We start from the raw sequence: 21,408 nt of genomic DNA on the forward strand, positions 1-21,408 counted from the left end.
AGGATTATTTATATCTTAGTTGGGATCAATTACAAGGTACTGCTTTATTATTACAGAGAAAAAGGAAATCCATTTTAAAATTCTGAATTATTTAATTAAAATGGAGTCTATGGGAGACGGGCTTTTCGTAATTCAGAGCTTTCTGGATAATGGGTTTCCGGATAAGGGATCCCATACCTGTACTAGCCCCTGCATCCCAGTTGAGACTCCTTAATAAGTTTAACCCCCCAATAAACATAGCTCATTAAATCTACCAATCCATGGTAGAAGAATGTTTTTCTCTAACTATTTTATGTGTGTTATTAGATATTATGTAAAACACTTCAGAACCCTCAAACTGTAAACCATCTGGACATTGCTCATTTTTATTAATTATGAAATGTCTCTGTGGTTTATATCAAAACACACGTCACAATGTGCTCCGTGAAATAAAAATATGTTCGGCTGCTTTTCAGAACAGAAAATTTCCTCCCTGTTCCATTCTCTCCATCTGTTGCAGGCACTGCAGGTATAAACCACCGCAGAAATCAATGTTCTAACAGCCTGCTGCAAGCCGTGCCTGTATAACGGATGACCAACCTGGCGCACAACGGCAGTCATTAAAATTTCGCAAGTTGAAGTTCACCAGCAGAATTTATTCTATACAAAGCACCTATCATGCATTCTGCATGGCTTATTTACATATGGCTGGATACTTAGTGACATTTCAGCTTTACACCATTTCTAATATGAAACCAATAATCAGATATGGCCCTTCCAGTCGCATAGAAGCAGGCATGTTTAGAATAAAAAGTTTGCAATATTACCTTGCCATTTTTCTACCGTGCTATTCAACAAGCTTGTCACATCAATTATTCCGTACAAGATTGTTCAACCTTAGATTATTGGATTTGAAGGACACAAACTGCAGATAGCTACCAGCATAAATTATTGTAATATGTCCTTGTCATTACTAATACACCTGGATGACTAGATTGTTATGGCTAAAAGAACATTGTCTGTTTTGTTGTGTTTTATTCCAAAGTGTTGTTCGTGAGGAAGAAGCAGAAGCAATGTCAGGATTGACTGGCAATGCTAATTGCATTACTAATGGATCCGGGTTTTCAGAGCAAAGCAAATATAAAATAAAAGAGTTGCAGTTTTTATTTAATTATTTATTGAGGAAAAAAAGTATCAGAATATTTAATTTAAAAAGAAAGTTCTGCGCTATATACACATGTCTTTGTGGACTTGAAATATATACACAAACACCAAATGTACAGAATATATACAACAGCGAATGCACTGAAATCCAGTGCCTCCTATTAAAGGTCTAATTCTCCTTTAAGTTTATTATGTTAAAGAATGTCCAATTCCTAGCAATTTTGCAATTGGTCTTCATTATTTTTAATAGTTTTTTTAATTATTTGCCTTCCTTTTCTGCCTCTTTCTAGATCACTGTCCCCAGCAGACAGAAAAATGTTGCACTCTGTGGCTAAAATATTACTGTTATTGTTACTTATAACTTATCTTCCTTTTCAGTCCTTCACCTATCTATATTCCAGTCTTTCATTTAAATAACTGCCTGGTTGCTATGGTAAATAAGATCTAAGTAACCAGATAGCTGCTGAAATACCAAACTGGAGAGCTGCTGAACAAAAAGTTAAACAACTGAAAAACCACTGAAAAATGAAGACCAATTGCAACTTATCACAGAATATTATTATCTACATCATGCTAAAAGTTAATGTAGAGGTTAACCACCCCTTTAAGTGTAAATCATGTTCACACATAAAAACCCAGTAGGTGAGATGCAGGTAAAACCCCATGATATTGCCCTTATCTCTATTTAGGTTTGACCAGGGGCTTATTAACAGAGAGGGCAGACTAAAAGGACCACTGTGGGTTCTGCTTTATGTGCTGTTTCAGGGGCCCTAAAATATTTGACTGTATGTCTGTGGATTTAATTGATAGATGACAGGACATATGTCACATACAAACCGGGAGAAATAAATAAGTTAAAAAAGTCCCATGTGAAATGCAAATAAAAGGCAGCTGTGTATTTATGACTGTCCTCTGCCCCCCATCCATCAGAGAGAAGGGGAGACTCCATATATTTAGCTTTCATGCTAAAACGCTTGCCTTCGTGCATTCTCACTTGCATGCCTAATGATTAAAAGGTTGTAGCTATTTCTGAAGGATGAAGCTGTCTTGATATCTTCGGATTGTAATTGAATTCTTGGTATCTGCTAGACGATCTCTGTGGAGATAATGTGCCACTTCTGTAGGCTAAATCTCTTTCATATTCAGCCGGCATCCGATTAGCAACAGGATTATTGATATGGTAATACGGGTCTCTAAGGGTATGGTGCGGTATGTGCAGGTTAGGCATTCTTGCATGGTAGGTATTGTAATGAGCAGGAGCTAACGAGTAAGACAGTCTATAGCCTTTTTCATATTGCAAAGTGAGGTTCCCATTTTCTGGACCTTTGTTGATTCGGTGGCTGAAATAGTTATCGGCATGTCGGAGCCCCGCTGATTCATCTGTGTATTGAGCACCTAGAGACACAACATAAGTGTAAATGTTAGTCATTTGTATGCTTAGGCCATTGTATGGTAACCTTAAGCCCCATTTTCACTGAACTCACTTATACACTGTTAATAATGGTCCTTTAGGCCTTGGTGCACAATAAGTTCAAGGCCATCCAACTCTAATGTCATCAGTTAAAGGAAAACTACACCCCCCAAACACTGTGGGCCTCTATAAAAAATACATTGCATAAAACAGCTCATATGTAAAACCCTGCTTTATCTAAATAGACTATTTTCATAAAAATATACTTTTTTAGTAGAATGCGACATTGGGTAATGCTAAACAGAAAACTGCCATTTTAAGAAGAAAGGGCTGCCCACTGGGATCATACAATTCAAACGTATTCATTCTGGTGGTATAGTTTTCCTTTAAGGATCTAAATTATAATAAAATGCCAAACTAGAACATTTGAGTGGGGGTTGTGTTAAAAATGAATGCTTTCACTGGTATCCACCAAGGGCCCTCCACAGAACCTGATCTTAAGGGCCAAATATCAATTAGGGACCCCTAAATATGATTTCTTCTTGTTAAGAAAAACACTGATATCCCCATCTTTGGAAGTGTGTGTTTTTAGTACAATTTACCTATTAAATGCCAGTTCACTGCAGTCTATTGGCGCATTTTATACATAGACATACCACAGCAACCAGTGTGGCAGGTTCCAAAGCAACAAATGCAACACATATAGTACGCAGAAGTCCTGACTCTGTATTTAGTATTTCTGTGTGTTTGTTGCATGGTGTTCCATTTGCTACTACAAACCGTGTGAGAGACATACTGCAGTGGGTATCAAAGGCAGACAATGTATAGGCTAAATCTCTACAGTATATGACAGGCAGTGCCTTTTATTACATAACCCCATTTATGTCCACCATTTTCCTATCTTGCCTATTAATAAAAGGGCAAAAATGTAAAGAATTAATTCTACTGCACCAGTGCAGCTTCCCATAGCAACCTACATCCTCCTTCTAATTTGTAGCCAAATTGCTCATTGGTTGCTATTGGTAACTGCACCAGTTCAATGTAGTGCCTACTTTGGTGAACTGGGCCCTTAATATTTTACATATTAATATTATTAGATAAATTATATATATACATTTATTTGTGTACAGATTAGTAAATGCCCCCTATTTTGTGAATAGTCCATAGATAAATAGTGCTGATAGATAGATGATAGATATATAAATAGATAGATAGATAGATAGATAGATAGATAATAGATGATAGATAGATAGATAGATAGATAGATAGATAGATAGATAGATAGATAGATGTGCTGATATTACTTTGCACTTCTCCATTACAAGCTGTGTAAGGATTTAACAGACTTCCCACCATCACAAAAAGACAGAGGCTCAATTGAAAAGAAAATGTCAGGAAGTCAGAGTGTTGGCAGCACTGGCACATTAGCTCACAGCTGTCCCAACACCTGTCTTTAACTTTAACATGTGAATATTATTCTAACAACCCCGACCATGGCTGTCACTCTTCATTGTATCTATCAGTGATGTGCTGCTTAATATTAACTGTCCTGACAAGGAATGTGCAATCCCAATGATAGGCAGGTTTAATGGAACAAGTACTTACTGGTCTGTGCCTTTATTGGCTGCTCACAGTTCTTCTTTTGTCCTTCTCCACTAGTATCAGAGTCACTGTCATTGAAGTCACTATCTCCTTTGCCGCTGTCCTTTGTACTAAAGTGCCCTGTGTGAGAATTTTCACTGCAAAAAGAAAAACTTCATGTTAATACATGCCTGCATTTTGCCTGGAAAAAAACCCTCTTATCTATGCAAATTGGTTTTAACCACTAGGTGTTGCTAAACTACAGATCCCACATGCCCTGGAAGCTTAGCCACAAGTAGCAGTTTGATTTACTTTTGAATGTAGCAGCAAAACCCTATAAATAACCTGTTCATGGCACTGAGAATCAAAAGTGGTTTATTTTTAAAAGATTTTTCAAACAGTGCTTGTGTTTTCTCAAGATTCCCACTAGGTTCAGTGGGAGAAAATACAACAATAATGGACCTCTATAACTACTCAAATATTGCATATTTCATATACAGTGTCCAGGATCTGGTGTTTCAGTCTTTTTTACTACAACTCCCAGCAATCCCTGTAAACAAAAGCTGCTAAATATTGCCAATGTAGGGGGTGAGTACATCTTTTACATCTTGTCTGGCTCTAAATTTTACCCAGAAAGTTTGTTGGAATAAAAGCAATGAGAATTGTCATAGAATAATTCCCTTTTATAAGTCTTTATGGCACCTACTAATATATTTTGCTTTGGAGTGCACCATGATCTTATAGTCTATACTTTATGTATATCCCTATGTATCTAGTGCTACTGTGCTTTAACAATATGTTATGAATATATAAGTTACAGATTTAGCTACACTTTATTTGCTTGATCACTACTTTGAGAGAAAAACCTTAATACAGTAATCTAGTATTGTTTGCTTTTGCTATTGCTAAAATTGTCAAGTATTCTGCCAACTGACTGATTATTTAGGTGCCAACTGACTGAATATTCATGGATTTTGTAACTGTGGTACATAAACAGGAAAGTTTACCTTATGCTCATTGCACAGTTGTCCAGGTGCCAACCAGATGTGTGATAAGTTGGTACAGAGACTGAGTGCTGCAAGGGAAAAAAAGAAAATGTCAGTTATTCGGTATCTATATTACACAGCTGTTGTACAGGAGCAATGGCTGTCTGTGGCACTAGGGGGACAGGGACCCAGCAGATAGCATTAGATCAAAGGCCCACTCTCTATGTTCTTTTATCTCACTTTATTGTCCTAGTCTCCTCTTTTTACTTGCTATCATTTATGCCCATGCAGAAATGGGTAATGGTAATGGTATAGGCATACAAGGGCAAATGAATAGGACAGCAGGATACCCACTGATGCCTTGGCCCCCTAGCATTTTCCTAGTATTCTGCAGGGCCAATATTCCAACAGTGGACTGGCATTTCCCACTGTGAAGGCAATTATAATAAATTACTGGCTACTGTACCCTATGGCACATCATTTAGGATTATAATGAGTAAGATTTACAGTGTTTCATTTAAGGTGTTTCCATCTGATTACTCCTAACTTAAACTAATGTCGCCCAGGTTTATTTAACCCCAATGTGGACATTGCTGCATTATACTATGGAAATGAATGCATAACAACTCAACTCCTGAGACAGTATTTTTTAATCCTAGCCAAAAATGTAAATTTGAACATAGTAAAATCTTACCTTTAGGCCTGTTTGTTGATGCTCACACTGTTCTTGGTTGGAGGACACACTGCAGTTCTCAGACTCAGTACTGATGGAGAGTTGGCATGAATCGGATTGAGACACAGAAGAAGAGACTGATTGGGGAGATGGGGTGCTTAGCAGGCATTCTTCATTGCATGTTCCATGTTGTTCAGGCACCTGCTTAAATTCACCAGCTTTCTTTTTACAAGTACAGGCCACAAAAAAGATGGCCACAAGCAGCAAAGCACAACCACCAGCCAGTACTGCAATGAATATAATAGACAGGTCTATCTGGTGTTGCTCTTCTGCAGATGGTTGCAAAATGACTACTTCAACATTAGAAGGCATAGAGTCAGTAAGGATAAACTTTACTGTAGCATTGGTGGATAGTGAAGGTCTTCCTGAGTCATACACTGCAACTACTATGCTCAAGTCCTCGAAACGGTCAGAGGTTAATTGTTTTTTCAAGAATACTTCACCATTTTCTCTGTTAATCGCAAACAATCTACTTGGATCTCTCAGTATGGTATAGAAGAGCTGGGAGTTTTGACCTTCATCTAAATCCACAGCTTTGAGCTGGAAAACTAAGAAATTTTGAGGAGCTTTGATTGGGAGCAGGACTTCAGTTGAGCCATTATTAAGAATAGGATTGGTTATCACTGGACTATTATCATTTTGATCAACTATTCTGAGTTTTACTTGAACACGAGTGGAAAGTTTAGGTATGCCATTGTCTGTAGCTTCAATCTCAAAATCTAGTTGTTTAAGCTTTTCATAGTCTAAAGACCTTACAGCCCGCAATACCCCAGAGTCCACATCAAGAGAAACAAATGTTGTTAGTGACTGGCCCATCACTTTTGCATCCACAAGTCTGTAGTTTACTTTGCCATTCTGATCACTGTCAGGGTCTCTGGCCACCACTGTAGTGATATACGAGCCTGGAGCATTATTTTCCACAATAGAAGTTTCATACTGTGGTTTAGAAAATACAGGTGCATTATCATTCTCATCACTAACCTTGATCATATAGTACTTTTTGGTCTTCAGTGAGGGGAAGCCAAGGTCTTCTGCCACCACAGTCAAAGTGTACTCTGCTATATTTTCCCTGTCTAATGCAGAGGTGGTAACTATCATGTAACTGTCCTCATAAGCTTGCTGCAGTTTAAAGTGTTCATGTCCATAAAGAGTACAGCGAACTTGTCCATTAGATCCAGAGTCTCTGTCTGTAGTGCTGATAAGGGCTATAAAGCTCTCCTTTGCGGCTGTCTCTGGAATGTAGGCAGCTCCTTCATTTACGGCAGTGAGAGGAGTAATGGTGATGACTGGGGTATTATCATTTACATCAATTATATCCACAGTTACTTTACAAGTAGCAGTCAGTGGGTTGGGGCCCATATCTTGGGCTTGTACCTCAAACTCATAAGTCTGCTTGGACTCAAAGTCAACTTGGCCTTCAAGAGTAACACTGCCAGTTCTGGAGTTAATTTTAAATAGCTGACGTACCTCTTGAGATGTCAAAGCGCTGAATCCATAGACAATTTCTCCATTCACTCCTTCATCATCATCAGTAGCATGTAAGTCCAACAAAAGGTATCCCAAAGGAGCATCCTCTATTAGATCCACAGTAATGGTGCTTCTCTCAAACACTGGGCTGTTATCATTAAAGTCCAGTACTCGGATGTTAACCACTGCAGTACCAGACAGTGATGGTACTCCCCCATCCATTGCTAGTAGCTCCATTATGTACGTTGGCTGGATTTCCCTGTCAAGTTCCCTTATTAAGACCAAATCTGCATATTTCACCCCATCTGCTCTGGTCTGCATATCAATGCTGAAGTGACTATTATTTGAAATTTGAAAGTTCTGGATGGAGTTGGACCCAACATCTTCATCTACTGCAATTTCTAAAGGAATCCTGGTCCCCACAGAGGCACTTTCAGACACCTCCACATGAATTATTTCACTAGGAAAGCGAGGGCTATGGTCATTAATGTCTCTTACCTCAACTTTCACATTCAGAAGCTTAAAGTGTTCTTTGGAAAAACTGACCACATCCAAAGCCAGGGTGCAGTGATGGGACTGCCTGCAGATCTGCTCCCGGTCAATCCTCTCCATGATGCTCAGCTGCCCATCACTCTCACGGATTCCAATAAGGGAATTATTAAATTGTTTCATTAGACGGAAATTGGTGGCAGGTATATCTGTAGTGTTAAACACAGAGTGCTGTGCCAAAACTGCAATTACGGTGCCAGGAGGTTCCTCTTCATCTATGTAGTAGTGGGCAATTTCACAGTCCGATTGCAAAACCATCAGTCCCAGAAGCAGCAATGGAATGGCTCTGAGAAGCAGCATCTTGTGACTCTAGAGGAATGCAGAATCCAAAGTTGCACCAGTAACAAAGTTAAAGTTCTTTCTTGTCTAGAAACAGTGTGCAAGTGTGAATCCTTCCAGACCCGCAGTCATTTAAAACAATCCCAAGGAGTTCTTTTGTGTAGGAAGGATCCTGCTTGTCTGCTTGGTCCCATCTCTGCCCCCAGGTTATATTCCCAGAGGATATGTAAATGAATTTACTTCTAGCCAATCCCTTTCCCCAGAGACAAAGGAGCACTGGGGCAGAGCTAATGAGACTGTCATCAAATAGGTCTCACTTGGAAGTCCAACAAACTGTTATATTTTATGACAGTGGCTCAAATCAAATCAGTGTTTCATAAAGAAATATGTGAAATACAGGGGATTCATTCTTGAATGGCAACAACAAACAAAATATTTCCTTTTTCATTGAATAAAGTAAATATTTTAATATATGTTTATATATACATATATATATATTTTTACCATGTCAGTTATTAGGCAATGTTTATTTTTATGTATATATGTGACAAAATGATTGTATAACAAATATCTATCACCTAAGGGTGTAATGAATATAGATAATGGTTTAACATTAAAATATTTTTTTTAGCCCAGACTTATTAAATCTAGATTTCATCCCATTCACCTTTCTGTTGGGTCTAAACCTTCTTCAACTTCAACGTTAAGTCTCAAACCAAATATTGCACCTCTTATTTGTTGGTGGTCATAATAATGGGTATTCCTTAGGTAGATAATTATAAAAAAAAATGGTGCTATAAAAATATTCATTTTGATTTTACCTAGCTTTAACAGGGACTGAGAAAGAGAAGCATGGGTCCTTGTTAATGTAATAAAGTACAGCCCAATGGGGATTGGACAATTTATAAATCAGGGATTCACAGCTCTTCTCGAGATACTGTTGAACTACAACTCCCAGAATCCCCTTCTGTATCAGCAATATAATTTCAAGTTACTACAAATGGGTAGTAATGTAGAAAATTATTAGTAGTAATGTTATAGGTTATCATGGAAATGCATATATATTATTTTACTGTTTAGTTCTATTAATTCACTGTAAAAATGTGCAGTGCTATGTGTACAAGTAGGACTATATATAGTGAATAATGTACCCCTTCTTCAGTGCTTTTATACATCTATGGAACTCCTCTGTGACTGCTAATATCCTCATATTTTACAAAAGGGGGTGCATTATTTATTATAATGCATAATTTCCAGTGAGTCATGTGACAGAAATGTATGTATGTATGTATATTTTTATTTATAAAGCGCTACTTTTGTACGCAGCGCTCTACAGTAGAATACATTAATACAAACAGGGGGTTAATAAGATAATAGATAAATACAAAGTATAACAATAAATACAAATAAATACAAGATACAGTAACAGTTGCAATAAGTTAAGAGTCAAAGACACAAGAGGATGGAGGTCCCTGCCCCGTAGAGCTTACAATATATATTGTAAATGACATCACTTACTGCCAATCATAACTAAAGGCATTACTAAGCACAGTTTATATAGTCAATACAGTACCCCCAATTGTAAACTATAGGGATATTATAAGTCACAGAGGAGTTGATGGAACTCCGAGGTGACTTCTAATATCCTTATATATAACAGGGATTATAACTGATGACATCACCAAGCACAGTTTATAAGGATATAATTTACAGTCTGGTCCCATAGGGAAGTGACCAAACTGTATATTATAAGAATATAATTTATGAGATATTGATGGCTTTTGTGTACTATAAGAGATAAATATTTATATACTTAAATATGGCTGACTTCTAGGGGCAGGGTACTGTGCATGAGTCCAGCTGTACATTAGTCTAGTTGATTTATAGTACAGGTATAGGACCCATTATCCAGAATGCTCGGGACCAAGGGTATTCCGGATAAGGGGTCTTTCCGTAATTTGGATCTCAATACCTTAAGTCTACTAAGAAATCCATAAAACATTAATTAAACCCAATAGGATTGTTTTGCATCCAATAAGGATTAATTATATCTTAGTTGGAATCAATTACAAGGTTCTGTTTTATTTCCACATAGAAAAAGGAAATTAGTTTTAAAATTCTGAATTATTTGATTAAAATGGAGTCTATGGGAGACAGGCATTCCGTAATTCGGAGCTTTCTGGATAACGGGTTTCCGGATAAGGGGTCCAATACCTGTAATTGAAAGTTTTAATCAAAGAGCAACTGATCCTCTGCAAATTACATTCCATAGCTAATAGTGTTTATTTAAGAAGAGACAATGGTGTCTGTGCTCTGCTCAACATAAACCCCTTGGTGCAAATGACATGGACATTAACATATCCTGTGGGTTTTGAAAGTAGGATGTGATGGCTTTGCATGTGTTATTCAATTGTATTGCAGTTTCCTATAGAAAAACATGCCAAGAGTTAAGGGGTTAATTAGTATTCACTGCCAGACTTTTTTTTTAGTACAATATACTGGGTTCAGTTGTATATATTTTCATATATACATGTCACATGCAGGATAATATTTGAATTGGAAGTGGAATGGAAGCACAGTTACACAGAACATACATAGCCCATGTTACACATGCAGTAAATAGTGCATGGCCAGGGCTGTTAAAAAAAGTTACTAGGCCACACAGCAATCTCATTGTATGGCCCACTGAACTTATAAGCATATATAGAGTGCTTATTAATCAGTGCACCACTAGGCACCCTATACTCCTAAACCCTCCAGTAGTTGCAGGTTTGCTTCCTCTGTTGTTATATAGAGATGTAACGAACTGTTCGCCGGCGAACTAATTCGCGCGAACATCGGGTGTTCGCAAGTTCGGAAGTTCGCGAACTTTTCGCGTATGTTCGCACTTTGGGTTCGCCGCGTTTTTTTACCGCTGCGTTTTTTCGCTGCGTTTTTTCTCGGCCTAAAAACGCCGCTCAAGCCACACATGGCGTTTTTCAGCCTAGTACTGGTGTAAGCAAATCCCGTTTCCATGGTGCTAATAGTGCGAAATAGCAAAAAACGCAGTGTATTTCCGCTAGGTCTGCCAGCTGCCTTTGCGGTTTTACGCAACGCTGTGTCAACAAAGTTTTCAGATACATTTTTGCCCTTGATCCCCCTCCTGCATGCCACTGTACAGGTTGTGGCACCCTTTAAACAACTTTAAAATCAGTTTTCTGGCCAGAAATGGCTTTTCTAGGTTTTAAAGTTCGCCTTCCCATTGAAGTCTATGGGGTGCGCAAAGTTTGCAAATATTCGCGCTTTTTGGCGTAAGTTCGCGAACTGGTTCGCAAACTTTTTTTTTAAGGTTCGCTACATACCTATTGTTATACTGTACCCCTATGCATGGCACACAAATACCTAAAGTCACATCCCATCAGCTTGGATGGAGAGCATTGCAGTAAGAGCCAATAATTACTAATGTAGGGCAAGCAGCATTGCCCCTATGTCACTACCTTAATTGTTATTTGCCTGCCATGTCTACCTTTTGTCCCCAGTGACAAGTATAGCTCAGTGCTTGACATCTGGGGAGTGCACAACACACAAAATGCAATGCAAAAAAAAAACCCTGAAAAGAAATCGCCATTGGCTGCCTTTAATTATATAGCCAATACACAGTCTATCAAATAGAAACAGACAAGCATTTAGGCATGGCAATACACATAACTTGTGTTCAAATCTGTATGCTTGTTCAGATTGTGGAGGCGGAAGTGTGTAGACTATCCTAATGAAGTACAACTAAAAGAATAAGGCTTACAATTTCCCATTAAAGGCAGGAGGAGGTCTTTACCCATTAGAAGGCTATTCACTTGAGTACACAAAACAGTGCATTGATTAGAGTACCTTTCTTGATGTCATCAATTAGAATTGAATAGGTAATTATATCCATAATGCCTCAGGTCTAATTAGCTACAAAGCCAATATTCCACACAGGACACAAGGCTTGCTTGTTGAACAAAAGGTATTAAATACCCCAAAGCCTATCTTAATGTACAGCAAGTGCATGGTAAGAGAACAAGCAAGCTCTATGTATTCTGCAGAATTTGCTGTAGAACAAGAGGGATGATGTTTCTGTCTTATAGTTTGTTACAAACATTTGACCCAGGATTTACACAAGAGTAAGTTGTGTTCAATGTGCTCCATTTGGCCTTTAGTTGAGTCTTTTGGTGCAAACCCTTCTGTCATTTAATTAAATAGTCCTTCTTAGAAATACATTCGGAAAACACCCAAAGGCCAGTCTAGTTAGAAAAACACTTAGGCAACAAAATTGGCACCCAGGCACATGAGGGGATAGCAATTTGTTCCACTTGCACAGTTTGGTGGGGAGTTTGCTGCAATTTGCGGTCAGGCAGGGGGACAATAGTCACCCACAGGGCAGAGTGTTATCTCAGAAACAAGTGACAGAGATACTTTCTTTTCTCATACAGTAAAGCATAACATTGGATTTTTAAGGTTTAAAGGTGGCCATACACGCACCGATATTATCGTACGAAACCTCGTTTCGTACGATAATCGGTGCGTGTATGGCATGTCAGCGAGCCGACCGATATCGCAGGAAGCTGCTGATATCGGTCGACTCGCCGATCGGCCAGGTTAAAAAATTTTGATCGGGCGCCATAGAAGGCGCCTGACCAAAATTCTCCCTTCAGAGCTGAATCGGCAGAAGGAGGTAGAAATCCTATTGTTTCTACCTCCTTACCTGCCGATTCAGCCCTGAATGGTGTGTGGCGGATCTGACGATGTTTCGTGCGACCGACGGTCGTACGAAACATCGTGAGATCGCCACGTGTATGGCCAGCTTAAAGCATGAAAACTACTCAGAAATGCATAGAAACAATCTGCTGGAGCTGATAGTCTTTAACTGTTCAACACTATTTTACTGCACGCCCTGTTTGCACCAAGAAGAGTAATCCTCTAGATTAGAATGTATGCTTTCTTGATTAGGATGTCATCCTTCTTATCAGTCTGAATGAATTATTTCTGTAATTTCTGCTACCCACCATGATGCCCCTGGTGCAATTATGGGCAATGCATTAAATCACAATTAATTGTAAATACGCTTTGATGCTTATCAGATGCAGTCAGAGTCAGGCTTGACCAGCGGCCCCTTGGCCCCGCCAACCCAGACCCGATCACTGCTAGGAAATATTGGTGCACCCCCTGACCTACCCCCACTCACTGGATACAGTTGCGCTGCAAATCTTAGGTGTTGGGATGTTGTCATTTTTGCAACCAGTTCTTTAGCCGCAAGTACACATCTATTGATGAATGCTGTGTTGGGAACCCTTGAGCCCTTTATTTATATATATAATATATATATGTATATATATATATATATATATATATATATATATATATATATATATATATATGTATATATATATATATATATATGTATATACAGTATATATAGCTATTTGATATTGCTTTTTGATAATTCCTGTTGTTTTATTATGCAGCACTGGAAATTGTGCAAAATAATATTACATAGAGACTTTGTACATTAATACATGGAAACATAATGATATGTTACCTACAGTTTTATTCAAACAATTATATATATATATGTTATAAGCAGCCCCCAAAAGGTTGGAAGAAAAGCAACACAACTATAAATTGAAAAGTAAACACTGTTTTTATGTGGAGTAATGTGTAGCAAGGAAACATACTCCCAAGTGCTCCCCAAACCTTACTGTATTTAAGTCACTACGTCGCTGTGATTATAATAGTAATTGCTGCCATGAAATGTTTGATCACCCCCCTCTATTAGGGTTAGGTGACCTTTGGCTGAAAAAAGTAACATGAGCTGGATAACAACCTTCCCATAAATGAAAGCCAGCCCTGTCCTGTTGAAAATAGTGGATTGAAAATAAGTCCACTTTTTAGTTGTAATTGTGGTACTTTCCTATCCACAATTTTTGTTTGGAACAAATAAAAGTTGAGTTTTAATCTGAGGGCATCCTCTGCACATCTGACAGTATGTACTATATGGGGACTTTTTTGAGCCCTCATCCACATATTTTTTTTATAAACACCACATGTACACCACTATATTTACCATCAGTTTCAGGGATTTACTGTATGAGAAATATATCATTCTTCTCCGCACTAACGGTTTCTGCCAAGTGTAAAAGTTATTTGAGTGGGGGTGGAGTATGGAAATTTTAATTTAATTCAACTTTTTTTCTTTTATTTTTTCAAGGAAAGAGTAATACATATTTGACATTGGTCAATGCAGGGGTAAATGTCACACACTAATTTGATCCTCAGCACTAAGCTTTGTGCTTACGCCACACAGGGCTGATTCCTGGCCTGCAGATACAGCCCCTGTGTGGAATCAGCCATTCCCCATGCCTGCATCCAGAGCCAATGCGTCAGATCAGGTGCAGAAACAGTGAATTTCAGTGTCGAAATTCATACTCATGTATTTCTGCCCTGAAATCTGCTCTGTGTGCCTGCACCTGGGTCAACACAATGGGGCTCATTTATCAACAGTGGGCAATTTGCCCGCGGGTAGTAACCCATCAGTGATAGGCATTCTCCAGCCAGCTGCAGGAGGAACAATAAATAAAACAATTTGATTGGTTGCCATGGATTACTGCCAATGGGCAATTTTGCCCAGTGTTGATAAATGACCCTCAGTGGCTCCAGGTGCGGGTGCAGTGAATGGCTTATTCCAGCGCAGGGGCTGATTCTCAGAATGTTTTAATCCACATGCCAAGAATCAGCCCAGTGTTGCATAGGACTTAAACAGTGTAATAGCCCTGTTATTGGTAACCATTTGCTTTACCATACACTTACTAAGGACTACTCTTTTAAGAGATAAATGCTATGTACCATAAATAGAATGGAATAACCCATCCACGCCATATAAACCTCTCTACTAAATAGTTTTCTGACATTATTTTTTACTGAATAATAAAATGTTATATACAACTTATTCAGTGCCTTGCATGTATATGAGTGTTTTTGTGTTATTGCCACTTATTCATTATCCCCAAGTTCAGTACACATCTCTCATTGAAGCACTGTAGGATGTGACATTGGTAAACATGCATGTAATTGGGACAGGATTCCACTCTTACTGAAATCACACCCATTGTCTGAAAACCTGCATTTCTACCTCCAATCCACAAAATAACCAATTATGAAGGCACTAAGGTGACTCTTTAGTATGCATATAGTTAGTGTTGGACTTTAGGATTTATTTTAACATTTTTGTTGACAAAAAAAGCAGAGGGAGGTGTAAAACCCCATCTGATGCCTTTCCAATTTGCCTTACACAGGGGAAAAAAATCCTTCCTTATTTCAAGATGCCTAATAATGATATATATCGTTTTCATATCCCCACTTAAGAATCTCTTCTCTAGAATAAACATTCCCATCTTGGCCAGGCTTTCCGCATAACAGAGATTTTCCATACCTTACCCAGATCAGTCACCATTTTTTGCACTGGAGACCTGCACTGCATAATCTAAATGGGGCCTTGCCAGTGAAATCTACACCACTTTTAATATAGTTCAAAACTTGGTTGGCCCTTGCAACTGCTGGCTGACTATTATGCCCAAGTACCACCAGGTCCACTTAGCCACCTACATACAATGCCACTTAGGTTAGATTTTGTTGCAGGAATGCCACATCCTATATAATGCTTTCATACAGCATCATTTAGGAATTACAGCCCTATTATGGTGAAGACACACAGAGCTACTGGTAGCAGCTACTTGTGGTGGCTACTAAAACAGACAATGCAGATCATGCACTGATAATTGTCTCTATGTGTGTTTTAGCAAAGGCAATTCTCAGTACTGTCTATGGCAGGGTATTTTTTGGCGTTTAGTAGCCATGAAAAAGTAGCTGCTACTAGTAGCTCTGTGTGTCTTCGCCCTTATCTTCTTCAGACTCCAACTGTCAAGTTCCCTTGTTGTGGTCGACTAATCTCCCCGATATGCCATCCCACTGGCTTGAATATAAATGGTGAGATGGCATATGCGGCACGGCAATTTCCCGAAATCGCGGAAGTTGCCTTGACAGTAAACTTCATAGATTTCGGGAAATCGCGGTGCTACATATGCCATCCCACCAGCGATTTACATTCAAGCCAGAGGGATGGCATATCGCGGAGATTAGTCGCCCACAACAAGGGATATCCCTCGTCGGCCCTTAGCCCTTCACTTTTTTTTTATAGCTATGACAAATCCCCTGTTGGCAAGTAGCCATGATTATATTCAAGGGATGGGCAAAGGTATACTGAACTATTAGCCATCTTATCTCCCTTTGACTTAAGGACACATGCTGACTTGCATATCCTTTCTTGTCTTATCTTTAGGATAAAACTCTCCATTCCTAAAAGAAACTGGAACCATTCTGGAACTTTAGGGCTCTGGTACACGGGGAGATTAGTCGCCCGCGGCAAAACTCCCTGCTCGCGGGCGACTAATCTCCCCGTGTACCAGAGCCCTAATTTATCCATGCCATGTGTTTGCTGTATAGATAAAAAAAAATCTACTAGATTACTTGATGTATCACATTGTCAGATAAATTGCTTGCAATTAATTAAGATCCAGAATTTCTACACACAAGGCACATAATATTTTTTAAAAACTGTATTAGTTACTCCTCGTAGCTGACATTATTACCTGTCTTTCTACTGTACATTGGTACTCGCCTTCCTATATTTTTGTTTTTTTTCCCTATTAATAGCATTTGCACCAAGCACCATTTTTATGTATGTATGTATGTATACATACATACATACCAAGCACCATTTTTATCAGCTAGTTGGCAACCCTATTGTTAGGTTTAAAAGGGGTTCTAAGAAAATAAAAAAAGAATAGGCGCGGGCTCCCTAATGTGGAAGACACGGAGACATATTAAATCCTGGGTAACAATTTACATTATAATAAGAAAGGTTGTTTTTCATTAAATATATCAGTAATGAAAGTCTGTATTTAACCACAGGTAATATATGCTCTGTGATGCTTTCATACAGGTCACTTGATTTTAAGATTCCTCATATACCAAGCATGTTCAGTCAATAACATTTCATCTATAGCTGAACTATCATTATTAACATGTTTTTCTTTACCACTATATAATAAAACTACAAATTGAAATTGTTTGCTATCAGATTTTGCTTCTAGATTCTGTTCCACAACAACTGCAAGAATAAAGGAACCTACCAAGGGTCACCTTCCATTCACAGCTTGGGCGACTGTTGCTCATAAATGCATGATACCAAAGGGTGGGAATCCACCCAAAATGCTGTTGCTATATTTTTGTTGACATTAAGGAATGTTAAAAGGCATTTTAAAGTGGCAACCAGCAGAGCTTTTCAGTAAAGGGAATGGAAGCTAAAGTGTGTGGTGGTAGATTGTGTTGTGAATGCCACCTCAATGAGCAGTAATCAAAATGCCAGGTGTGCCATCATGCTATAATCACAATTATATCATATCATCATCATCATCTCTCTGGGGTCAGAAAGAGAGAAACAAAAGTGTTCTACTGTCAGTAAATGAGAAGTTTATGTAATCCTTTATTATACATTTCCATTATGTTTTCTGGTCTTATATACAAAAGAAACCTCTGTGACGTCATCCGTGATAAAGAACTAAAGTGGCTGGAAATCTTTATTACAGGTCCAGGCAGATACACATTTTTTGTATGTTATTCCATTTGCATAATGTATTCATTTTTCTATTTAACAGAATTATAATCCTTTTACTTAAATGTCTCTAGTATTAAACATATCCAGGAAATACAATCTATTAATTAGTCTTTTGGAATGCCTCATTACATTGGCAGACAAAGCATACAGACAGAAAATGCCAAAAAAAAGAGGACATTTTCATTCATTAACTTGAGCAGCAAAATAACAAACTGTGAAAATCTGTGAAATAGATGCACAGGCCCAATACACTGGCTAACTAATCTAATTTACTGTTTGCTAACAAATGAAAGTAAGAATTAGACTAATTTGTTTGCTTTCCCAAAATGAGTCAGTCCTATTGAATAGAGCAGCATCCTGTACATTCATCTTCCAAGACAAGCTCCTAGAAATGTTCAATACAGCTCTTTCTAGACCTAAAGAAAATAATGCATATTGTAAATTAAAGCTTAATTTAGTAAATAATTGGTCAGTCCAAATAACAATACATTAGAAAAAGCTAAATACAAGTGCTAAGTATTCAGCTGGACTAATACAGCCATCTTGTACATGCTATTATTATTAACATTTATTTATAAAGCGCCAACATATTCCGCAGCGCTGTACAATAAGTGGGTTACATACATTGGACATACAGATTAACATATAAAGCAATCAGTAACCGATACAAGAGGTGAAGAGGGCCCTGCCCAAAATCTCATCATGAAAACCCAAAGAAGGGTTATGGCTCATCTTGCCAATAATAAACCCAAACTCCCCAAATCATGCGATTGTTATTATTAACACATATTTATTAAATGCCAACATATTTTACATATTCCTTCAAATCAACTTTTAGCATGTTAAACATGAGCATTGCTTAGCAACTTTTCAACTGGTCTCCATTTTTTATATTTTTCAAATTGTCTTCTTCTTCCAACTGTTTCCAGTTTTTAAATGGGGTTGCTGATCCCAAAAGCCAAAAAACTATTCTTCTTTGCTTTCTATTTAGGCATATCCTATTCATATTCCATTGTCTCACACACAAACTATGACTTGGTTGTTAGGGTAATTTGAACCCTAGCAACCAGAATTCCAAACTGGAAAGCTGCTGACAAAAAAGCTAATTAGTTCAACACACTTAATAAAAAATAAAGACCAAATGCACATTGTCTCAGAATATCTCTCTCTCTTTCTCTACATCATACTAAAGGTGGCCACACATGTGGCGATTTGCGATCTTTCGTGCGACGCATGAAAGATCTTACAATCGCCCACACACCGTTCAGGGTTGAAACGGCAGATAAGGAGGTAGAAACAATAGGATTTCTACCTCCTTCTGCCAATTGAGCCCTGACGGCAGATTTTGCTCAGGCGCCTTCTATGGCGCCCGATCAAAATCTTTTAACTGGCCCGATCGGTGAGTTGACCGATATCAGCAGCTTCCTGCGATATCAGTCGACTCGCCGACTTGCCATACACGCACTGAATATTGTACGAAACGAGGTTTCGTATGATATTATCGGTGCGTGTATGGCCAGCTTAAAAGTAAAAGGAGAACAATCTCTTTAAACATGTAAGAAAGAAAAACACCAATAACCAATACAAGAGGTGAAAGGACCCTGGCCAAAATAGCAGTCAATTGTGGCATGAAAATTCTCCAGTCCCCTATATTGTATAATGTTTGTTTACTAGAATGTGAAAAAATAACTACAGGTATGGGATCTATTATCTGGAAACCCATTATCCAGAAAGCTCTGATTGCAGGAAGACCATATCCCAAAAACTACATTTTAAGCACATATTTTTTTATATTTAAAAATGATTCCATTTTTACCTGTAATAATAAAACAGTACCTTGTACTTTATCCAAATTAAGATATAAGAGATCCCCACTGGAAGCAAAACGATCCTATTGCATTTATTTGATTTTTAAATGATTTTTAGTAAACTTAAGGCATGGAGATGCAAATTACAGGAAGACCCCATATCTGGGAAAACCCCAGGTTCCAAGCATTCTGAATAACAGGTCCCATACCTGTACCAATGCAAGACTTTCAAAGAAACCTAAGCAACTCTAGGCCCCCGTCATGCACTGGTTTCTGCATAATCCCTAATCCCATATATGGAGGTTTTAGCATCACAAAGTGTGTGGAAAAAGTAGCTGTGTAAAGCTGGCCATACAGGGGCAGATCCGCTCGCTTGGCGATGTCGCCAAGCGAGCAGATCTTCACCCGATATCCCCACCTATGGGTGAGCGATATCGGGGAGGCATGTAGGCAAATTCGATCGTTTGGCCCTGGGGCAGTCGGTTCTGGGACCACATCAACAAGCCGATGCGGTCTCCGATCCGATTGGATTTTCTAACCTGGCCGATCAATATCTGGCCAATTTCAGGCCAGATATCGGTTGGCCAGGCCCCTCGGTTCTGCCCCCACACGGGCCGATAAGGTGCCAAATCGGTCCAAGGGACCGATATCGGCAGCTATAATTGGCCCGTGTATGGGGACCTTAAGATTGGTTAATAGATCAATGTAAGCATGTTATCAGTCTTTCTACTTATTCAATAGTGCTGATATACTGTTAGTGATGTAGCGAACATCGCCGAAAATGTTCGCGAACCCGTTCGCGGACTTTCGCCAAAACTCGCGAATATTCGCAAGCTTTGCGAACCCCATAGACTTCAATGGGAAGGCGAACTTTAAAACCTAGAAAATCCATTTCTGGCCAGAAGACTGATTTTAAAGTTGTTTAAAGGGTGCCACGACCTGGACAGTGGCATGCAGGAGGGGGATCAAGGGCAAAAACTTCTCTGAAAAATACTTTGTAAAAAAAACGCCAAAAAAAACCGCCAAAAAATAACGCAAGCTATTCCTATGTAAATGCATAGGCGATAAAACGAAGCGAAAAAACGCGGCGGAAAAACCAAGGCGAAAAAACGCGGCGCCAAAAAAAAACCGTGGCGAACCCAAAGTGGCGAACATCGGCAAAAGTCCGCGAATTTGCGCGAACGCGAACACCCCATGTTCGCGCGAATTAGTTCGCCGGCGAACAGTTCGCTACATCTCTATATACTGTGCAGTAATGTACATCATTCATATCAGCCCCTGCCTCAGTTTCAGTTTGACTACATGCATTGTACACTGGAGCAAACTATACAAAGTGCATTCTGTTTTTAGCAGGGGATATGGTTCTATACATTTCATAAAATGTATGTTCAAAGGATAACAAAAAAGAAAAACATTTTTATGTATTTTCCTCTAGCAGTTTATGACATTCCCCCATATGTGTCTTTTTCACAGTGAAGGCTGGAATCTGAGGCGGTGGCTATTTCTGACAATAATGAGCTTCCTTTATGATAATCAGGAGGAAGTGAGTGGCTGCATCTAATGTAAAATGTTTGGAATGGGTTACTGTCAAATGTGACAGTTACCTGAGCACAGCACCCACAAAGTTTCCTCTATTCCTTTAGTGAACGAGCTGCCCTGTTTTAGAGCTGCCATTAAGCCCCATGCATGCCTTTTTCTTGCCTCCAGCAAATGTGGCCTCAAACTTTTAGCAATTGCTTTGTTAGTAAAAAACTGTGGCGTCT

The 21,408-nt window shown here is 38.7% G+C and overlaps 1 protein-coding gene across 1 annotated transcript; it reads right to left on the minus strand.

The window, feature by feature from the left end:
• Positions 1-1,139: 1,139 nt before the first annotated feature.
• On the minus strand, positions 1,140-8,318 carry pcdh8.2 (protocadherin 8, gene 2). The gene is given in 2 exon segments (NM_001004845.1): positions 1,140-1,375; positions 6,203-8,318. Coding segments are annotated over 2 exon segments (2,031 nt in total). The 5' UTR covers positions 8,171-8,318; the 3' UTR covers positions 1,140-1,312.
• Positions 8,319-21,408: the final 13,090 nt, after the last annotated feature.

The sequence above is a fragment of the Xenopus tropicalis genome, chromosome 2 (assembly GCF_000004195.4).
Source record: "Xenopus tropicalis strain Nigerian chromosome 2, UCB_Xtro_10.0, whole genome shotgun sequence".
Taxonomy (NCBI): domain Eukaryota; kingdom Metazoa; phylum Chordata; class Amphibia; order Anura; family Pipidae; genus Xenopus; species Xenopus tropicalis.